Raw genomic sequence first — 18,724 nt, 5'->3', positions numbered from 1 at the left:
TATGCAAATGAGGTATGAAAGTGCAGCTTTTCTATTGGCTACCTGACTAGTATTTGCTACCGACCAATCGAAAAGTCGGATTTACTCCCCAGCAACTACCTATAAAAGCAGCCATGTTTTACACATTTTTCGATTTTGTTTGTTTTCTCCTAAGCTTGGACTTCTTGTTTTGGTGCTGTTTTGTGTTATTGAGATGTCTGGACGCGGTAAGCAGGGAGGCAAAGCTCGCGCCAAAGCGAAATCTCGCTCTTCTCGTGCTGGTCTCCAGTTCCCGGTGGGCCGAGTGCACCGCCTGCTCCGCAAAGGCAATTACGCAGAGCGGGTCGGGGCAGGCGCGCCGGTGTACCTGGCGGCTGTTTTGGAGTACCTGACTGCCGAGATCTTGGAGCTGGCCGGCAACGCGGCTCGCGACAACAAGAAGACCCGCATCATCCCGCGCCACTTGCAGCTGGCCATCCGTAACGACGAGGAGCTCAACAAGCTGCTAGGTCGGGTGACAATTGCTCAGGGCGGCGTCCTTCCTAATATCCAGGCCGTGCTTTTGCCTAAGAAAACCGAGAGTCACCACAAGGCCAAGGGCAAGTGATTTGACAGGCATCTGAGCTTCCGGAAACGCTATCAAACCCAAAGGCTCTTTTCAGAGCCCCCCTACCGTTTCAGAGGAAGAGCTAACCTCACTGCTTGTACGTACGAGGGAAAAAAGCACTAAGGTAAGTTAATTTTATCTCAATCTGGAGCAACGTGTATTCTTGCTTTTCAGTTTTTTGGGGAACTGTGTTACTAAAGGTTGGTCTATTAGGTCAGTTAGGATCTAATGTTCGCATGTGCTATCAGTATATTCTAACTAACTAATCTAGTGTTTTGTGAGATCGACCATAGTTGGTGCCTAATTAGTTTACATGCTAGGGATACCTGGTGATCTAAAAAACTGATTGCTTTTAAAATGTAAATTCAAGGCAAAACTGTAGCGTGACGGTAACCTCGTTCGGCCCTCCGACTAGTCCCCCTTCTATTTTGTTCTCAATTTAGGCTGTAGGCAGCCTCATTTTCTTAATTCTGTTAAACTTCTAGGTTCCATTCCTGCTAAAGTGCAGAGTATACTGTCTAAAAGTTAACCAGGAAGTTGAAAGGTGTCTAAAAAACAGACTAATGTCTCTACTCTAGAACGATGCCTGACACGCAACGTGCTGTTTTAAGAGACTCAAGCGTCTAGGTTTCCAGGACAGCCAGAAAAGGAGACTGGGGCCTGTGGCCACTCAAAAACCTTTGCTTTCTGCTCACCTCTCTAATCCTAGCACTTTGGGAGGCCGAGGGGCGCGGATCACCTGAGGTCACGAGTTCGACGCTAGCCTGGCCAACATGATGAAACTCGTCTCTAAAAAAAATTACAAAAACTAGTCGGGCGTGGTGGCACATACCTTTCAATTGCAGCTACTCTTGAGTCTGACTCAGGACAGTCGCTTGAGGTGGGAGGGAGGGGGAGGCTGCAGTTAAGCGGAGACCGTGCCACTGTCATCCAGCCTGGGCAACAGAGTGAGACACCGTCTCCAAAAAAGAAAACCTTTGCTTCTGTCTGGTAACAGCTGCCCCACCCACAAGAAATGGAGATCTGGGACCGTGGGCAAATTTCTAGGGACCTGTTTTCCTGGATTCTGAGTCTCGCCGAGGTTTTCTTCCGGATCTCGGTTTCTGCGCTTTTTGAAATCTGTTTGCTTTTTTGAAATGGAGTTTTGCTCTTGTTGCCCAAGCTGGAGTGCAGTGGCGCGATCTTGACTCACGGCATGCAAACTCCGCCTCACGTTTTCAGACGACTCTCCTGCCTCAGCCTCAGCCTGCCTAGTAGATGGGATTACAGACGCCCGCCACTAGTAGAAACGGAGTTTCACCATGTTAGCTGGGCTGGTCTCCTGACTTCAGGTGATCCGCCGGCCTCTCTGCCTCCCAAAGTGCTGGAATTACAGGCGTGAGCCACCGCGCCCGGCCGGTTTCTGCTTTGATCGGAATTAAGTGGGCAGGGAAGTCTAGGCGGGCTGAGTCTTGCCTACGCCTCAGCGCCCAGCTCCTCAGACTGGCCAAACAGACCCCAGTCGTTTAGTCGAACGCTTCTGGAATTCCACTGAAACGTTTTGCATTTTTTGTTTCGAGCCTTCAAATCTGAGTGTGTGGGCAGGAGATAATCCAAGCAGAGGCTGTTTACTGCTGACGCTCCTCCCACTTCCCAGATACTGACACCAGCTTGGGGCGGGTCCAGCCTTTTCCGCTCTTTCCTCCTTCCACCCACTCCTTTCCCTACAACTACCATCAAAGGAAAAGGGTTGGATGTCCCGTTTGGGAGAAAACAAAGTGGCATAGACGCAAGTGATCACCTTTGATAGCCACGTTAGAATTTTCCGAGGATATTTTTAAATTATAACGATTCTAATGGGCAGTTGGGCTGAGAGTCATCAGATTTGAGGAAGGTCTGGTTTCATATGGCTCTTGGGCTGAGAGGACCGGATTTTTCCCCCTAGCATTTCCTGTATGTCTGAGAATTTGGATCTTAAGGTTGGAACTGCTTTATATGGGCCTTGGAATCCTTTTCATTGCCAGGCCAAATTGCCTTTGATTCCAGCTCCCAATCGGTGTGTGACCTTGGCCTAGGGCTTAATTTCTTCCTGCCTCCTCTTCCTTGCATGCTTTTGCTCACCTTGAAATGAAAAGAAGCTGGCTCAGCAAGTGTAGATTCTGAAATCAGACAACAGGCTAAATAAGAGAGATGGTTTATTAGGCACTACTGTGTGCCAGGCAAATTTCATGAGCTTCCAGTATGTTAATTCATTTAATCCAACAATCTTAGAAATAGATTTTATCCTTATTCCGAATTTTGAGATGAGCAAACTAAGAAACAGCTTTAAAAAAGTTCCAAGGCCAGAAAAACAGTACTTATAACAGCTGACTATTCTATAACCACACCTCCTTAAGAGATTATTGTCAGAAAAATAAAAAGAGTAAAACATCCATACATAATGGGTAAACTTTGTCCACATACCAGAATGTTACTAATGGCTTTCTAACCTCTCTGAAGAATTTAAGGGAAGGAGGAAAGGTAATTTTCCCCAGGGAATCTACATGAAGAGGTAAATCTTGACAATGTATCAACACTGTAAATCCAGGGGAAAAAAAAGCCAGTACAATTTTTATTTAGGGTGTGACAAATGAAACAAGGGGACAGGTGAGAAGATGGCTCAGTAAAGAGCTACAGGACTTGACGCAACTGACTTATTGTGGTGAGTGAGAAAAGGAGAGAGAGAAAACCTGAATTTCAATTCTCTCTGGGGACCAATAACAAGATTTTGTATTTGGTCTGTTTAGTAGTGAAACATTGTGTTAAGTTTGTTAACCTAGAGGCTTTCATCTTAAGCAATACTTAAGATCTAGACCCCCTCTTATTCAATTACTGATAATCAGCATAGAACTCGGCATACAAGAGACACTTGGTGGTTGGGCATTAAGAAAATGTGGAACCGAATGAATCAATGACTAGGCAGCCAGGAAGCACTTTGTTCTAGACTTAGTTTATTACTAAGGAAGACATTAAGTATTAAACACTAATAGGTTGCTAATCGTGTTTTCTCTTTCCAATAGAAAATGTCTTCTAAGGCAGGTATGGTGTCTCACATCTGTAATCCCAGCACTTGGGGAGGCTGAGGTGGGTAGATCACCTGAGGTCAGGAGTTCAAGACCAACCTGGCCAACATGGCGAAACCCTGTCTCTAATAAAACTACACAAATTAGTCAGGCATGGTGGGGTTCACCTGTAGGTGCCTGTAGTCCCAGCTACTCAGGAGGCTGAGGCAGAAGAATCACTTGAACCCGGTAGGTGGAGGTTTTAGTGAGCCAAGATCATGCCACTGCACTGCAGCCTGGGCGACAAAGTGAAACTCCATCTCAATAAAAAAAACCAACCTCATCTCTAAAAAAAATACAAAAATTAGCTGGGCATGCTGGTGCACGCCTATAGTCCCAGCTACTAGGGAGACTGAGGCAAGAGAATCACTTGAACATAGGAGGGGGAGGTTGCAGTGAGCCGAGATGGCACCACTGCACTCTAGCACTCCAACCTGGACGACAGAGTGAGACTGTCTCCAAGAAAAAAAAAAAAAGTAACAACAACAACAAAAAAATCTACTCTGAAAATCCAAATTGCATTGGCAGTTTGTTCTGGAAACTTCAGAGAAACAGAAGGTGCCAGTTAACCAGTTCATACCTAAGAGGTACTGCTAAGGGCCTACTCCCTAAACAAAGGACATTCCTCATAGCTCTGTCCTGTCTCCTTATCTTGGAAATACTTTATGTTCTACTTTGAAAAGCCACTATTATATCCAAAAGCCCTAGTTACTTCTGGGGAAAATTCTCTATTGAGCAGTGAATTTCGGTAGCTTAAATTGGATTCCAACTCTTGAGCAAGTTTTCATCTACCTTGCCTGAATGGCCCTGGGGAGGACTATTTAAATTGGGGCGAGTGGATGAGAATGCTAAACCTAGAGGTCTCCCAATTACCAAAGGCACCAGGGACAAAAGTTTATCTCAGGAATTTACTGAGATGTGAGGCTGAGATAAAATCATTTCTTGGTACATAAGATATCCTGAACAAAGCAGATCAGTTTAACACAAAATCAGCAGTTGTAATTTCCCTTTTTAAATTTCCAAATAATCTATGGAGCAATATCCTTTCCTTTAATTCATCCATCATCTCTATTCACTTTTTATATTCTGTAAATCATTTGAACTCTTTTTTATAAGAATTATATTTTCCCCTTGAGGTCACAAAAAAGAAAGTATTAGAAATTTTATAACCAATTTTTAAAAATTGTATTTTAAGGTTAAATACAAACCTTCTAAAGGTTTGCCATCTGTTGATCCTAAATTATAATTATAAATTTATATATTCCTGTTAAATATGTATCATAAGATCATGTGTATCATAAGATTATTAGCAATTTGAGAATTTCCCATGTGTATTGGAGATGAGCAAATGGAATAAGGGTTCATATGTAGCGACAAGATTCTGTATTTCAATACTTAATATTGTACCAAACCAAGTAAGAGGAGCATCATGAGAAAATGTACTAAAAGACAGTCATTACCTATATTTACACCTAGAAAAAAAAACTATATTATTGATAAACTGATAAATCTATTTTATTTATGTATTTATTATTTTGCTCTGTCGCCCAGGCTGGAGTATATTGGTGCGATTTCCACTCATTGCAACCTCGTGCTCCCAGGTTCAAGCAATTCTCCTACCTCAGCCTCCCTAGTGACTAGGACTACAGGCATGCACCACCATGCCCAGCTAATTTTTGTATTTATACTGCAGACAGGTTTCACCATGTTCACCAGCCTGCTCTCAAACTCCTGACCTCAGGTGATTTACCCACCTCAGCCTCTCAAAGTGCTAGGATTACAGGTGTGAGCCACCGCGCCCAGCCTGATAAATCTATATTAAAAAGGATAAATATAACCATTGCACCTTAAACAGAAATTGGAATATGGCATGTAGATTTCAAAATAAAATTAATTTTCTGGCATTGAATTAGTGTAGTCATGTTAAAGAAGTGTCAGAACTTCATTGGATGTTATTATATTACAGGTGTTTGATTTTGATTTGTAGTTTGGGCAGAGTAAAGGAGCCAACATGTCTTAGGATTTAGAACTTGTGCCCATTGCCTACAGTTGAAAGAAGAAAGTGTGCTAAATTCCAGCCTCTTTGGTATGTGGTTGGGACCTAAAGTTTTACCACATCCTTCATTGTCTTAGCCTATTCAGGCTGCCATAACAAAATACCAGAGACTGGATCACTTAAACAACAGAATATTTTTTCCCATATCTAAGAGGCTTGGAATGGAAATTCGTTTTCTCACACTTTTGGAGCCTGGAAGTTTAAGATCAAGGTGCCAACATAGTGTGTGGAGAATCTGTTCCTGGCTTACAGACAGCTGCCATCACTGTGTGTTTATATGGTGTTTCCTTGCTTCCTGAGTGGAGAATGAGCTCTAAGTGTCTCCTTACCTTCTATAAGGACACCAGCCCCAGTGGGATTAGGGCCCTATCCTATGACCTTTAGTTTTATGTACCTCCTAAAGGCCCTATCTCCAAATACAGTCACATTGGGGTTTAGAGTTTTAATAAATGAATTTTGGGGGACACAATTTAGTCCATAATATTCTGTCCCTGGCCTGCCAAAATGTGTGTCCTTCTCCCATACAAAAAATTTATTCCATCGCCTGGCACGGTGGCTCACGCCTGTAATCCCAGCACTTTGGGAGGCCAAGGCGGGTGGATCACAAGGTCAAGACATTGAGACCATTCTGGCTAACACGGTGAAACCCCGTCTCTACTAAAACACAAAAAAATGAATCAGGCCTGGTGGCGAGCCCCTGTAGTCCCAGCTACTCAAGGCTAAATAAGGCAGGAGAATGGCATAAACCCGGGAGGCGGAGCTTGCAATGAGCTGAGATCACGCCACTGCACTCCAGCCTGAGCAACAGAGCTAGACTCCTTAAAAAAAAAAAAAAAAAATTATTCCATCCCAACAGCCCCCTGAAAGTCTTAACTCATTCTAGCATCAACTCTAAAGTTCAAAGTGTCATCTAAAAAATCATCTAAATCAGGTTATGGGTGAGACTCAATGTGCGATTCATCCAGAGACAAAATTCCTTTCCAGCTTTGAACCTGTGAAACCAGAAATGTTACATGCTTCTGAGGTACAATGGTGAAACAGGCATAATAGACATTCCCATTAGAAAATGGAGAAATAGGAAAGAAGGAAGGTGTAATGTGTCCTAATCAAGTCCAAAACCTGGCAAGGCAAATTATGTTCGGTCTTAGGAAAAACCCTCTTTGGCTTGATGCCCTGACTTCCAGGCCCAGTGCTCTCACAGTGTCACCTCTGGCTCTGTGGGTGGCCTACTCCATCTGCCCTACCTGAAGTCTCGCTCTTTCAGTTTCGTGGGGTCCCGCCCAGGCAGCCATCTGTGAGGGACTCTCCTGCCCAGTTCTTCAAGGCATCTTTGAAGAAGATGGTAGTCATCTTCTCTACCCTATCTTTGAGGTAGAGTCAGCCTTGACTACCTGTTCCCACCCCCACCTTATCCCATCTATACTCTCTGAGTCTTAGATCAAAGTAGCAGCCCTGGTGGCTCCTGCCTGTAATCCCAGCACTTTGGGAGGCCAATGAGAGTGGATCACTTGAGGTCAGGAGTTCCAGACTAGCCTGACCAACATGGTGAAACCCCATCTCTACTAAAAATACAAAAATTAGCTGGGTGTGGTGGCAGGCACGCTACTCGGCAGGCTACAGATTTAGTCTGTCATCCCAGCTACTTGGGAGGCTGAGGCAGGAGAATCCCTTGAACCTGGGAGGTGGAGATTGCAGTGAGCTGAGATCGCACCACTGCCCTACAGCCTGGGTGACAGAGTGAGAGTCTACCTCAAAAAAAAAAAAAAAAAGAAAGTGGCACCCCTAATGATCTCATAAATTGCCTTTGGTGGGTCAGTCTTTCCTTTTCTTAAAGAATAGTACACATTGACAGCCAGATAGCTCTATGATCCTGTTCTATAGAATTCAAAAAGTCGACAACCTTCCTTTGTTCCTTTCTGTTTTTGCTGCCTACTTTAGTTCAAATTGGCAGTGTCTCCGCTGGAATAATCTAATCTCTTCCTAGCTTCTGCTGAGATGGCTGATTAAATCCTTGTGTCACACCCATTATCTCTTTATCAAGTGGTTGTTCAGGTCAGGCTCAATGTTTCACGAAAGCCTGTAATCCCAACACTTTAGGGAGACTGAGGAGGGCAGATCACTTGAGCTCAGGAGTTAGAGACCAGCCTGGGCAACATGTCAAAACCCCATATCTATAAACAACAGCAACAAAAAATTAGCCAGGGTGTGGTAGTGCAATTAGCTGGGCATGGTGATGAGCTCCTGTAGTCCCAGCTACTTGGGAGGCTGAGGTGGGAGGATTTCTTGAGCCTAAAGGCAAAGGTTGCACTAAACTGAGATTGTGCCACTGTATTCCAGCCTGGATGACATAGCCAGACCCTGTCTCAAAAAGAAAAAAAAGAAAAAGAAAAAGAAAAGATTGTTCAACCATACCTCTTCAAGAAAAGCTTTCTCAATGTTCGCACTATAGATTGAGAAATCTATCCCAAATCTCCAAGTTATGATTGTGTTTTGCTTAAAAATTCCTTCTTTGGCCAGGCGCGGTGGCTCAAGCCTGTAATCCCAGCACTTTGGGAGGCTGAGACGGGCGGATCACGAGGTCAGGAGTTCGAGACCATCCTGGCTAAGACGGTGAAACCCCGTCTCTACTAAAAAATACAAAAAACTAGCCAAGCGAGGTGGTGGGCGCCTGTAGTCCCGGCTACTCGGGAGGCTGAGGCAGGAGAATGGCGTAAAAACCCGGGAGGCGGAGCTTGCAGTGAGCTGAGATCCTGAGTGAGCCACTGCACTCCACCCTGGGCGACAAAGCGAGACTCCGTCTCAAAAAAAAAAAAAAATCTTTCTTTATTTCAGCTGTTTCCTTTCACATTTTACTATAAGCAATAAGGAGGACCTAAACCACACCTTCAATACTTTTCTTAGACATCTCTTCTGCTAAATATCCAGTTTTACTGCTTGTAAGTTCTTTCCAGTAAACACTAGAGCGTAATTCAGCCAAGTTCTTGACACATTATAACAAGAACAGCGATTTCTACAGTTTCCAATAACCTGTCCCTCATTTTCATCTGAGTCCTCACTAGAGTTGCCTTTAATGTCCATATATATATATATATGTATATGTATATTTTTTTTAGATGGAGCTCTGTCTCCCAGACTGGAGTGCAGTGGTGCGATCTTGCTTGGCTCACTGCAACCTCCACCCCCCCACCCCGCCCCAGGTTTCAGCAATTCTTCTGCCTCCGCCTCCGGAGTAGCTGGGACTACAGGAGCGCATCACCATGCCCAGCTAATTGTTGTATTTTTAGTGGAGATGGGATTTTGCCATATTGGCCAGGCTGGTCTCAAACTCCCAGCCTCGTGATCTGCCCCCTTCAGCCTCTCAAAGTGCTGGGATTACAGGCGTTAGCCACCACGCCTGGCCTAATTTCCATATTTTAACCAACATATTTAACCATATTCTATTCATGATCGTTATAAATCTAAGATTCTATGAAAATGGAAGCTTTCTTTCCAGCTGTCTTCCTTTCTGATCCTTTGCCAGAATTGCCTTTAATGTCCATATTTCTATCAATAGTCTCTTCACAATTGGCTTTTTCTAGTATGAACCTGAAACTCTTCTACCCTTTACCCATCACCAGTTTCCCAAGCCACTTCCCCGTGTTTAGGTATTTGTTGTTGCAGCATCCCATGTCTGGGTACCAAAACCTGTTTTAGTCAGCTTGGGCAGCCATAACAAAATACTACAGACTGGTGGCTTAAACGGTAGACATTTATTTTCTAACAATTCTACTGGCTGGAAGTCTAAAATCCAAGTTGCCAGCATAGTCAGTTTCTGGTGAGGATCTCTTCCTGGCTTAAATTATTTCACAGACACCAGGCAGATAACCATATCCATTCTTTCTTGTATTCGTTAATAATCAGAGCTGAAAGTATAGGGCTCTAAATTTACACTTCAGCAAATTGTTCTGTCATTAAGTATTCACCTCAAAATGACCAGACTGTACTATGCTCTAAATTTTAGAAACGTGTAGCTTGGTTCTGGTCCCTAGTCTTTGTTCTGTCTAGTTAATAGATTCATCAATACAACGGTTCCAAAGACTGTCTATATGCAGTAAACTTCCAATTTTACATCTCCAGCCTGACCTTTTTTCTGAAATTCAAATGTGTGTAGCCACATTTTCATTTGACATCTCCATTTAGAGCTCTAATAGGTCTTTCACCATAAACACTTCCAAGACACAGGAATAAACATTGTGCTCCTTAAGCCTGTTATCCCTTCCAGTTCTTCCCAGTTCAATAACTGACACTACCATTTACTCAAATCAACATTCTAAGAGTGGCACTTGCTACATTTCCTTCATCTCTACAAATCCAAAGTTACCTGTGAGTCACGTCACCTACATATTCAATAATTCATTCTCCATACTCCTTACCATGACTTGAGGACCCACTCAGTGACCACCTCTGACCTCTGTTCACCTCTTCTGCTGTTCTCCTTTGCTGTTCCAACCACTCTGGTCTCTTTTCCCATCAAGCAGCTAAACTCTGCTGATTTAAGACATTTACCTTATTGGCCTCAGTCTCGGAAATGCCTGTTCTTTGATTTTTCTTCTGGTGAGCTCATTTTCACTCATCAGGTCTTATCTCTGTTTCAGACAAGCCTATCTAAAATAAACCTACCTAAATGGATTAAAAATTAATTTGTGTGTGTATGTGTTTGGAAATGGTGGTGGGAGAGTGTCTTTACTAAGTGAGGAAGAAACACAAAAGCCATTATAGGAAAAGACACAAACTAGATAGGTCCAAAAGTGGCCTAAGACAGAATATATGTAAAGAGAGTTGTAGAAAGAGCAATAAATTGGGATAAAGGATTTCCAAAACATATACAGGGTTAGTAACCTCAATTTACAAGGACGAACTGGAAACGTTAGTAAAAAGACAAACAACATAATATAAAAACTGATTAAATGGTATTTTATATCATGTATTAAATTCAAATGGCCAATACATATGAAAAACAAGAAAAAAAACCTAGTAATTCAAAATTATACATATTAATACAACAAAGGGATACTATTTTTGTTGTTGTTGTTGTTGTTGTTGTGAGACAGTCTTGCTCAGCTACCCAGGCTGGAGTGCAGTGGTGCGATCTTGACTCACTGCAACCTCGACCCCCCCGGGTTCAAGCGATTCTCCTGCCTCAGCCTCCCGAGTAGCTGGGACTACAGGCGCCTACTACCATGCTCAGATAATTTTTGTATTTTTAGTAGAGATGGGGTTTTACCATGTTGGTTGGCCAGGATGGTCTCGATCTCTTGACCTTGTGATCCGCCCGCCTCGGCCTCCCAAAGTGTGCTGTGATTACAGGCGTGAACCACCGCACCCAGCCTAATTTTTTGTATTACTAGTAGAGACAGGGTTTCACCATGTTGGCCAGGCTGGTGTCAAACTCCTCCTGACCTCAGATGATCCACCCACTTCAGGCTCCCAAAGTGCTGGAATTACAGGCGTGAGCCACCGCACCTAGCCTGGGATACCATTTCTTACCTATGAATAGACAACCACTAAAGCCAGTAATACTCAGGACTGTGAAGGATGAGGAAGAATTGTCATTATCATGTAATTTTTCAGAAGTTTTCCTGGCAATGTCTATTAAATTTTATTAATAGACATTTGGAAAGGGAGAGTGTCAACAATAGAATAAAGGCCCCACTAGGTAAGGTTACATATGTAAGGTCTCTTTCAAAACTGTCACGAGAGGTTGGGTGCAGTGACTCATGCCTGTAATTCTAGCATTTTGGGAGGCTGAGGCGAGTGGATCACTTGAGGTCAGGGGTTTGAGACCCTCCTGGCCAACATGGTGAAACCCTATCTCTACTAAAAATACAGAAATTAGCCAGGCATGGTGGCACATGCCTGTAATCCCAGCTACTTGGTAGGCTGAGGCAGGAGAATAGCTTGAACCCAGGAGGCAGAGGTTACAGTGAGCCGAGATTGCGCCACTGCACTCCGGTCTAGGCAACAGAGTGAGACTCCGTCTGAAAACAAAACAAAAAAAACAAATAAAAACTGTTTAAAAAAAAAAAAAAAAAAACTAATTATACATGTAAAACGTTTAAGTAACTATAAATAAGAGTACTGTTGACATAGTGAGACATCCATTTATACTATGGAATGTTACACAGCTACCCACAACAATAATCTGGTGAAACAAAATCACACACACAACTGATGAGAGTAAATAGAGAACTGTATGGAAGAAAACCTATCACATTAATTACCTCAGAGAGCTGAAACTAAGTTGGTGCAAAAGTAATTGTGGTTCTTACCATTACTTTCACGGGCAAAAACTGCAATTACGTTTGTACCAACCTAATAGAATGGGATGAGGAGAGGTTAACCTTTATAAACGTCTCTGTGTGAACTGTTAAAATGAGCAAGTATATTTTTTTAAAGTATAAAGAGAAACAAAAAAGTAAGCTTTCTCCATTTCCCACCTCAAATTATGTTCTATCACTCATTCTGTTTAGATTCTTTCAACTGCAGTTTGAAGTTTTATCAGATTCCTTGTTGTTTGCCTCTTTCCATTAAACCTAGCTCCACAAAGTAGGGACCTGATCTAGTCATTCACTGTTATGTCCCAGCATCTAGCAGAGGGCCTGACACTTAGTGGGAACCCAAGTATCTGGTAAATAAACCAGAGAATAGATACTTTTTAGCCCAGAAATAATTTCTATATAAAAATGATTATATTTCAGATATGCACAGAGTGATTATCTGAATTTCTGTATAAAAATGTCTTCCTATAAATCATTGTTAATACATTACCTACTCACCTTACCCAGCTACTAGGAACACAGTGAAGTTTAGAATTACACCCCATTTGTTTTCCACACTCTTACCATTTTCCCAGTTTCTACACTAACCTTTCCAGACATCATGTATACTGATAATTCTAAGTTGTCTAGATCGTTAATTCTTTTAAGGGCCAGTTCTCTGCTAGCTGGCATCATGCATAAAATAATTATCTTTAATATACTCTGGGTCTAGGGTTAATAGATGTTTGCTTAAAATCATGGAAAGAAAATGGTCACACAACTGGTGGGTGTGATCAAATTTGTGCTGTTTCATCCACTTAATGTTTGCTTTGTGATAATGGAACCTCCCAGCTTTTATCTTCCTTCCTTCCTTCCTTCCTTCCTTCCTTCCTTCCTTCCTTCCTTCCTTCCTCCCTCCCTCCCTCCCTCCCCCCCTCCCTCCCTCCCCTTTCTTTCTTGACAGAGTTTAGCTCTGTTGCCCAGGCTGGAGTGCAGTGGCGCGATCTCAGCTCACTGCAACCTCTGCCTCCCGGGTTCAAGCTATTCTCCTGCCTCAGCCTCCCAATTAGCTAGGGTTACAGGTGCGTGCTGTCACACCTGGCTAGTTTTTGTATTTTTAGTAGATGGAGTTTCAGATGTTGGCCAGGCTGGTCTCCAACACCGGGCCTCAAGTGATCCGCCTGCCTTAGCCTCCCAAATAGCTGGGATTACAGGCCTCAGCCACTGTGCCCGACCCCAGCTTCTATATTCTAATGCTGAGATTATTCAGTTAACACTCTTACCTACTAGGATAAGTTTGTTGAAGAATTTTACCTTACCTTATACCCTATACCTTCACATCTACCTGTACCCTGGTCCTTCACATCCTTTCCATACAATAGATCTTGTAAATACAGGGGGAAAAAAACCCAGAATGATTATGTTGACAACAAAACATTTTTGTGCAAAAATGAAGTAGTCACTATCTAAGCTACAGAGACTTAGGATTGTATTCCTGAGTTATGTGTCATTTTAGCCATCACTAGATCTTAAATCCCAGTTGCTAAATTGAAGGGAGATACATTACTCTTTTTAGAGCTTTGCTCTCTGATACAGTAGCCATTAGCCACATGTGATATTTTAAATTTAAATAATTAAATCAAAAATTCAGTTTCTCAGTCTCACCACATTTCAAGTTACTGGTGTCTACTGTATTGGATACACACACATAAAACATGTCTATCATCACAGAAAATTCTATTGGATTGCACTGGGCTGTGTACATTTTGTGTCCCTGGGCTAATAAGTTCAAGTGCACTTAACTAGCCTCCTCCAGGTGAAATCAGAGGATAAATTTACCATATAAAATACAGGACATCCAATTATATTTGAATTTCAAACAGGCAACAAATAATGGCTTAAGTATGCCCCTCGCTGCACACTCAAATACTACATAAGACATCCTATACATTAAATATATATATATATATGCGCTGTATATCTGAAATTCAGATTTAACTGGACATTCAGTATTTTTAATGTGCCAAATCTGTCAACCCTATCTGAAGAGCAACATTGAAGTGTCTAGCCTGGATAGGTCCTTTTACACCACAGGGAGTTATTTGAGAACTTGAGAAGGGCTGGTACCTGTAAAGAAGCTAACTCATTATGAAGAAAAGGATCTGTTAGTTTTTCTGTATGTGTAAGGAAGGCCAAGAAGGAGGTTTCCAGATATATTTACTTTTTCTTCTCTCTCTTAGGTTGCAAAAACTTCTCATTTCAGAGAGATGCCAGGATCCCGAGTGCCTGCCACACCTACCAATTCTAAGGAATAAGTGGATGGATGGTGTCAATGTTCCTACATCACTGATTGATTCTGCATCCGCAAATTTTTTTATTAAAAACATTCTATATCATGTGTTGGGGGGGATAAGGAGGGTAAAATGAAGAGAAAGAAATTATTGAGGGGAAGTTCTTCTGAGTACAAAATGTGTTTAATTTTTTAAATAAGTATTACATGTACAGGGTTCAAACGATTTGATGTAAAAAGATAAATAGAAAGAATCCACCCCTCAACTTACCCCAGGTGATCACTTTTCTTTTTCTTGTGTATCTGCCCAGTATTCATTCCTGCTAATATCAGTCAATAATGAATGATACGTGTTACCTACTTTTGTCATCTTTGCCCAGATATCAGACTGTATACACTGTTCTGCACTTGCCCTTTTCATAACAATCTATCTTCTAAAACTTTCCCTGTGAGAACATACAGAGCTTCCTGTACATAGTTGCATGTATTGTGTTATGCAAATGCATTATATTTTATGTAACCTGTCTACTGTTGGTAGGCACTTGAGTTTTTTTAGTCTTTTGCTATCAAACAGTTCTGGGATGATTAACCCTGATTTACTGCAAAATTGAAATTGCTGTGCTATCCTGCTGGAATAGTGGTAAGTGAACAGGAAATTCCAGTCACTCTTGGGCTAGACTCAAGGTTCTTCTTAAAAATTACATGGCCATCACCAAGTTAGTTGTTTTGAACCTTAATTTCTTCACCTCTAAAATGGAGGTAATATTTACCTTAATAGACTATGAGAATGAAGATTATGTATGTGAATTGTTTGGTGCTCTAAAGAACACCACAAATAAAATTATTTTATTTTGAAATTAAATTTAATTTTAATTGTACTGTGTGTAATTTCTTAATTTTGAAATAATTTTATTTGTAATGCGCATAATCTTACTTAATGTATAATGTATATACTACATTGTAATAGAAGATTTCCCAAATTCCAGCCTGGCATGAGGTAATAAAAGGTAATGCAAAGGGAGAGGAAGGCATGTGTCATTAATTTTCTGCCTAGGTTACCTCCCTGGTTAAATTGCTATTTCCTGCCTTCCTTGCATAGAGATTAGGAAACATCCTCCTGACCTGCCTGCCCTCTTTTGCCTCCTTTTTCATTTGCCTTGTCAAAGTCTTTCAAAACTTGTCAAGGTCTGGTTTTAAGACTGTCTGTTACTCTTACAAAATCTGTGTGTATTGGTGGCTAAGGGCCTGTATGGTCCACTGCTGTATTCCAGCTCCCAGCATGGTGCCTGACGCTGCGTGGCAAATAGTAGTCACTCGAGAAATGGCTGATGAATTCGTGAGGCCTACTCTGGATGGAAATTTCAATTCTGGCCCTGAATTTTCAGGAGCTGACAAGAGAACCACCTTAATATCATAGGCTGAGTTGGAAGAAGGGAACACCCAATTTATTCTTAAGAAATACCTTGCCAGTTACTGTGGCTTAGGGCAGTAATCCTAGCATTTGGGGAAGCCAAGTTGGGCAGATGGCTTGAACCCAGGATTTCAAGACCAGCCTGGACAACATGACGAAACCCCATCTCTACAAAATATGTAAAATTTAACTCTGCGTGGTGGGCCTGCACTTCTGGTCCCAGCTACTCCAGGGCTGGGGTGGGAGGATTGCTTGAGCCCTGAAGGTCAAGGCTGCAGTGAGCTACAATTGCAGCACTACACTCCAGCTCTGGGCAATAGAGCGAGACCCTGTTTCAAAAAAAAAAAACAAAAATGCCTATAAAAAGTGGGTTTTGTGCGTCTACACACGCACACATACATACCTGCATAGACATGCACTCAGGTATTCTGGAAAAACAGGAATCTGAAGCCAAAATACCTGTGATTTTGTTCCAGCTTTGCCACTCACCAGGTGTCTGATGGGATTAGCTATCTGCCATCTCAAAATTTTTCTTTTGTAAAATAAGATAATAGTACCTCCCAGAGTTGTGAAAAACTATCAAATGAGATGGCAGATGAGAAAACACTATATTCCTTGTAAAACCTGACATAAATATGTGCAAAATTATATAAAGACCATCTTCTGTCTGTCTGATTTTCAAATGTGGAAAAGTGAAAGCAGGAGAGAATGTTGGGATTTCTATCTGAGATTGCTGGCTTCCACCTGCAGAAAATGAAGTAACTGGGGATCTTACACCTAAGTACTAACAGATTCTGGTTGCAGTTTGCCTCCATGGCTAAATGAAGCTTGTAGAAGAGTCAGCCTGGTAGACATGGAATGTTGAATGGTGGTGGAGTGTACCCACTCACCTCTCACCAAGTCAGCTCCAGGTTCAGAAGCAGCAGTCCCTGTGGACGGCATGCGTGTTTGTGACTCAGCTGAGCCACCTTTCCAAACAGGGATGCCCCCTACTCTGCCCATTCTGCTTTTAGTTCAACTTGACTTCCTACCTTCAGTGAGGACATGGAGAATTCATCCCAACTGGGTACCTGAGCAAACTTGGCAGAGCAAAGAGAAATGAGGAAGGCCCTAGGTAGATTGACCCTGGGGAAGGAAACAATCAATGAAAGACCACAGAAAGAATCTTCCATTTCCTTTAGCACAGTCCCTTCAGATTGAGGATGAAGAGGCTGGGGCTCTGAATTGGTTGGCCTTAGGTATGGTCACAAAAACAAATCAATGGCTTTTCCACATCCACACACTGAGTTATATTTCTGCCTTTGGTATTGTGATTTTCTCTGATCTCCAATTAAAGATCTATGTGTGATTTTAAAGCCTCCCTTCCTTTCTACTCTGCAGTCAGTGTAACATTGGTAGTTTGAAACTGGACATAATGGCAGCATTTACACCATGGGAACTAGCATATGCTAGGGGTTTTTTTGTTTTGTTCCTCAAGAGTCAGTAAACATATCAGCACACCACTGCCTTAAATATTCGCTGCTCCTTCCTGGTAAGGATATCCTTCTCTCTCTCTCCACTCCCCAACTCCATCCAGCACATGCACATTGGGTCATTCTATTGTGCTGTTTTTCTACCCAGAAGGGCCCTATCTCAAATGACCCCTACACTTCTGGTCTCATTTAAGTTCCATACTCTTTCCTATGATCTGTACCCACTGCATATATTTCCATATTGTTTGCCACCTCCCCTGTTTTCGTGTCTGCTCTCCAAATTTTACGAGGAAGCCTAGAACACTCTTTTTGCAGATACTCGCTTAAATGTCACCTCAGTGAGGCCCTCCATTGACCATTTTCCCATTCCCAGAGGGGCAGGGAGGCCTTCTGAGAAAGTGACCATCATCTGGTGGATGGTGATGCTGGCAATGTGAACTGTCAGCAACAGCATAGCTAGGAAAGCAGTGAGCAAAGGCACTGTGAAGACACAAGCAGAGCTCTTCAACCAATGACCCCAGGGACTTTCTCTGGGTTGCCTGGCAATGAACTGGGAACAATGGCTGCTTCTTTTCCTGTGGGAGGATCAGCCAATGTTCCCAGGTGCTGGAAGGCTGGCTTTCTCAGCTGACACCCACACAGAAAATGTTTATTCTCTTTATCAAGTCTGCTCTCATGCTTTCTCTATGAAAAGGAACAGCCCGGGCTGTGTGTGGGTCCCTTTCTGGAGCACAGCCTCTCTGTGCATCAGGCTACCCCCTTCCTGGGCTCAGGGCTCTGTAGGCTGCAGGAGAACAAGAACTGTGTATCTGCAACCCTCTGCCCACTAGTTCCAGCTGGCACAAGCAACACTGTGCCTGCTGACAAGACAGGCAGAAGCCACGAGAGGAATTAAATTACCTCCGAAGGTGGTAGACAGTGGAAATGAGTGGATATAGGCTTTCATTAAGGGACTAGGATTTAACTTCTTAATCATTATTCAAATCACCTTGTATCTCATCTTCTCAAATGCTCTTAATGAAAGTCACAAACCAATAGCTCTCTGTAATTTTCCATTTATGCCCCCCTTTCTGTTGTCCATTCTTTGCCCACTATCTCTCTTTCCTCTCTATTTAACATTAGCTATTTTTAAAGGAGCAAAAGAAACTTTTCTAAACTTTTGCACTGGGTAGTGTTTAAATATGCGTAGGCCCTACTGCCACATGCCACAGATGCCCCAGTGGCACTCAGTCATGTAGGACCTGAGTTAAGCTCCTAGTTTCTGGTGGACCCACATTTGTGTCATGGTGCAGCATATGTGGACTGGTCGTCTGGCTCTGTGATTAGGAATCTAACTTTTAGTTCGGTTCTAACCTTCAGCTCAGAAGCTGAGCCTCAGGTTGAGATTGATATTCCTTGTTGCCCAAACGTACTGTAGGTTGCTATGCTATCCAAACTACATGTAACTGATCCATTTCTAAGCTCATTTACATGATTCAGTGAATACAATTATTTCCAGGGCTGTTAGACCAAAGACCTCAAATCCCTATGTGG

General features: G+C 42.5%; 1 protein-coding gene across 1 annotated transcript; it reads left to right on the top strand.

Annotated features, from left to right (window-relative positions):
• Positions 1-116: 116 nt before the first annotated feature.
• On the top strand, positions 117-15,175 carry LOC105482583 (histone H2A type 1-C). The gene is made up of 2 exons (XM_011742783.3): positions 117-710; positions 14,259-15,175. The coding sequence occupies exon 1, from the start codon at positions 194-196 to the stop codon at positions 584-586; it is 393 nt and encodes a 130-aa protein (XP_011741085.1). The 5' UTR covers positions 117-193; the 3' UTR covers positions 587-710; positions 14,259-15,175.
• Positions 15,176-18,724: the final 3,549 nt, after the last annotated feature.

Source organism: Macaca nemestrina, chromosome 5, assembly GCF_043159975.1.
Source record: "Macaca nemestrina isolate mMacNem1 chromosome 5, mMacNem.hap1, whole genome shotgun sequence".
NCBI lineage: Eukaryota > Metazoa > Chordata > Mammalia > Primates > Cercopithecidae > Macaca > Macaca nemestrina.
The sequence above is the reverse complement of the archived record's forward strand: the minus strand, read 5'-3'. Positions and strand labels throughout refer to the sequence as shown.

Bases quoted from the DNA above. Each gene is read 5' to 3' on its own strand.
- LOC105482583 (XM_011742783.3), top strand. From the start codon at position 194: ATGTCTGGACGCGGTAAGCAGGGAGGCAAAGCTCGCGCCAAAGCGAAA.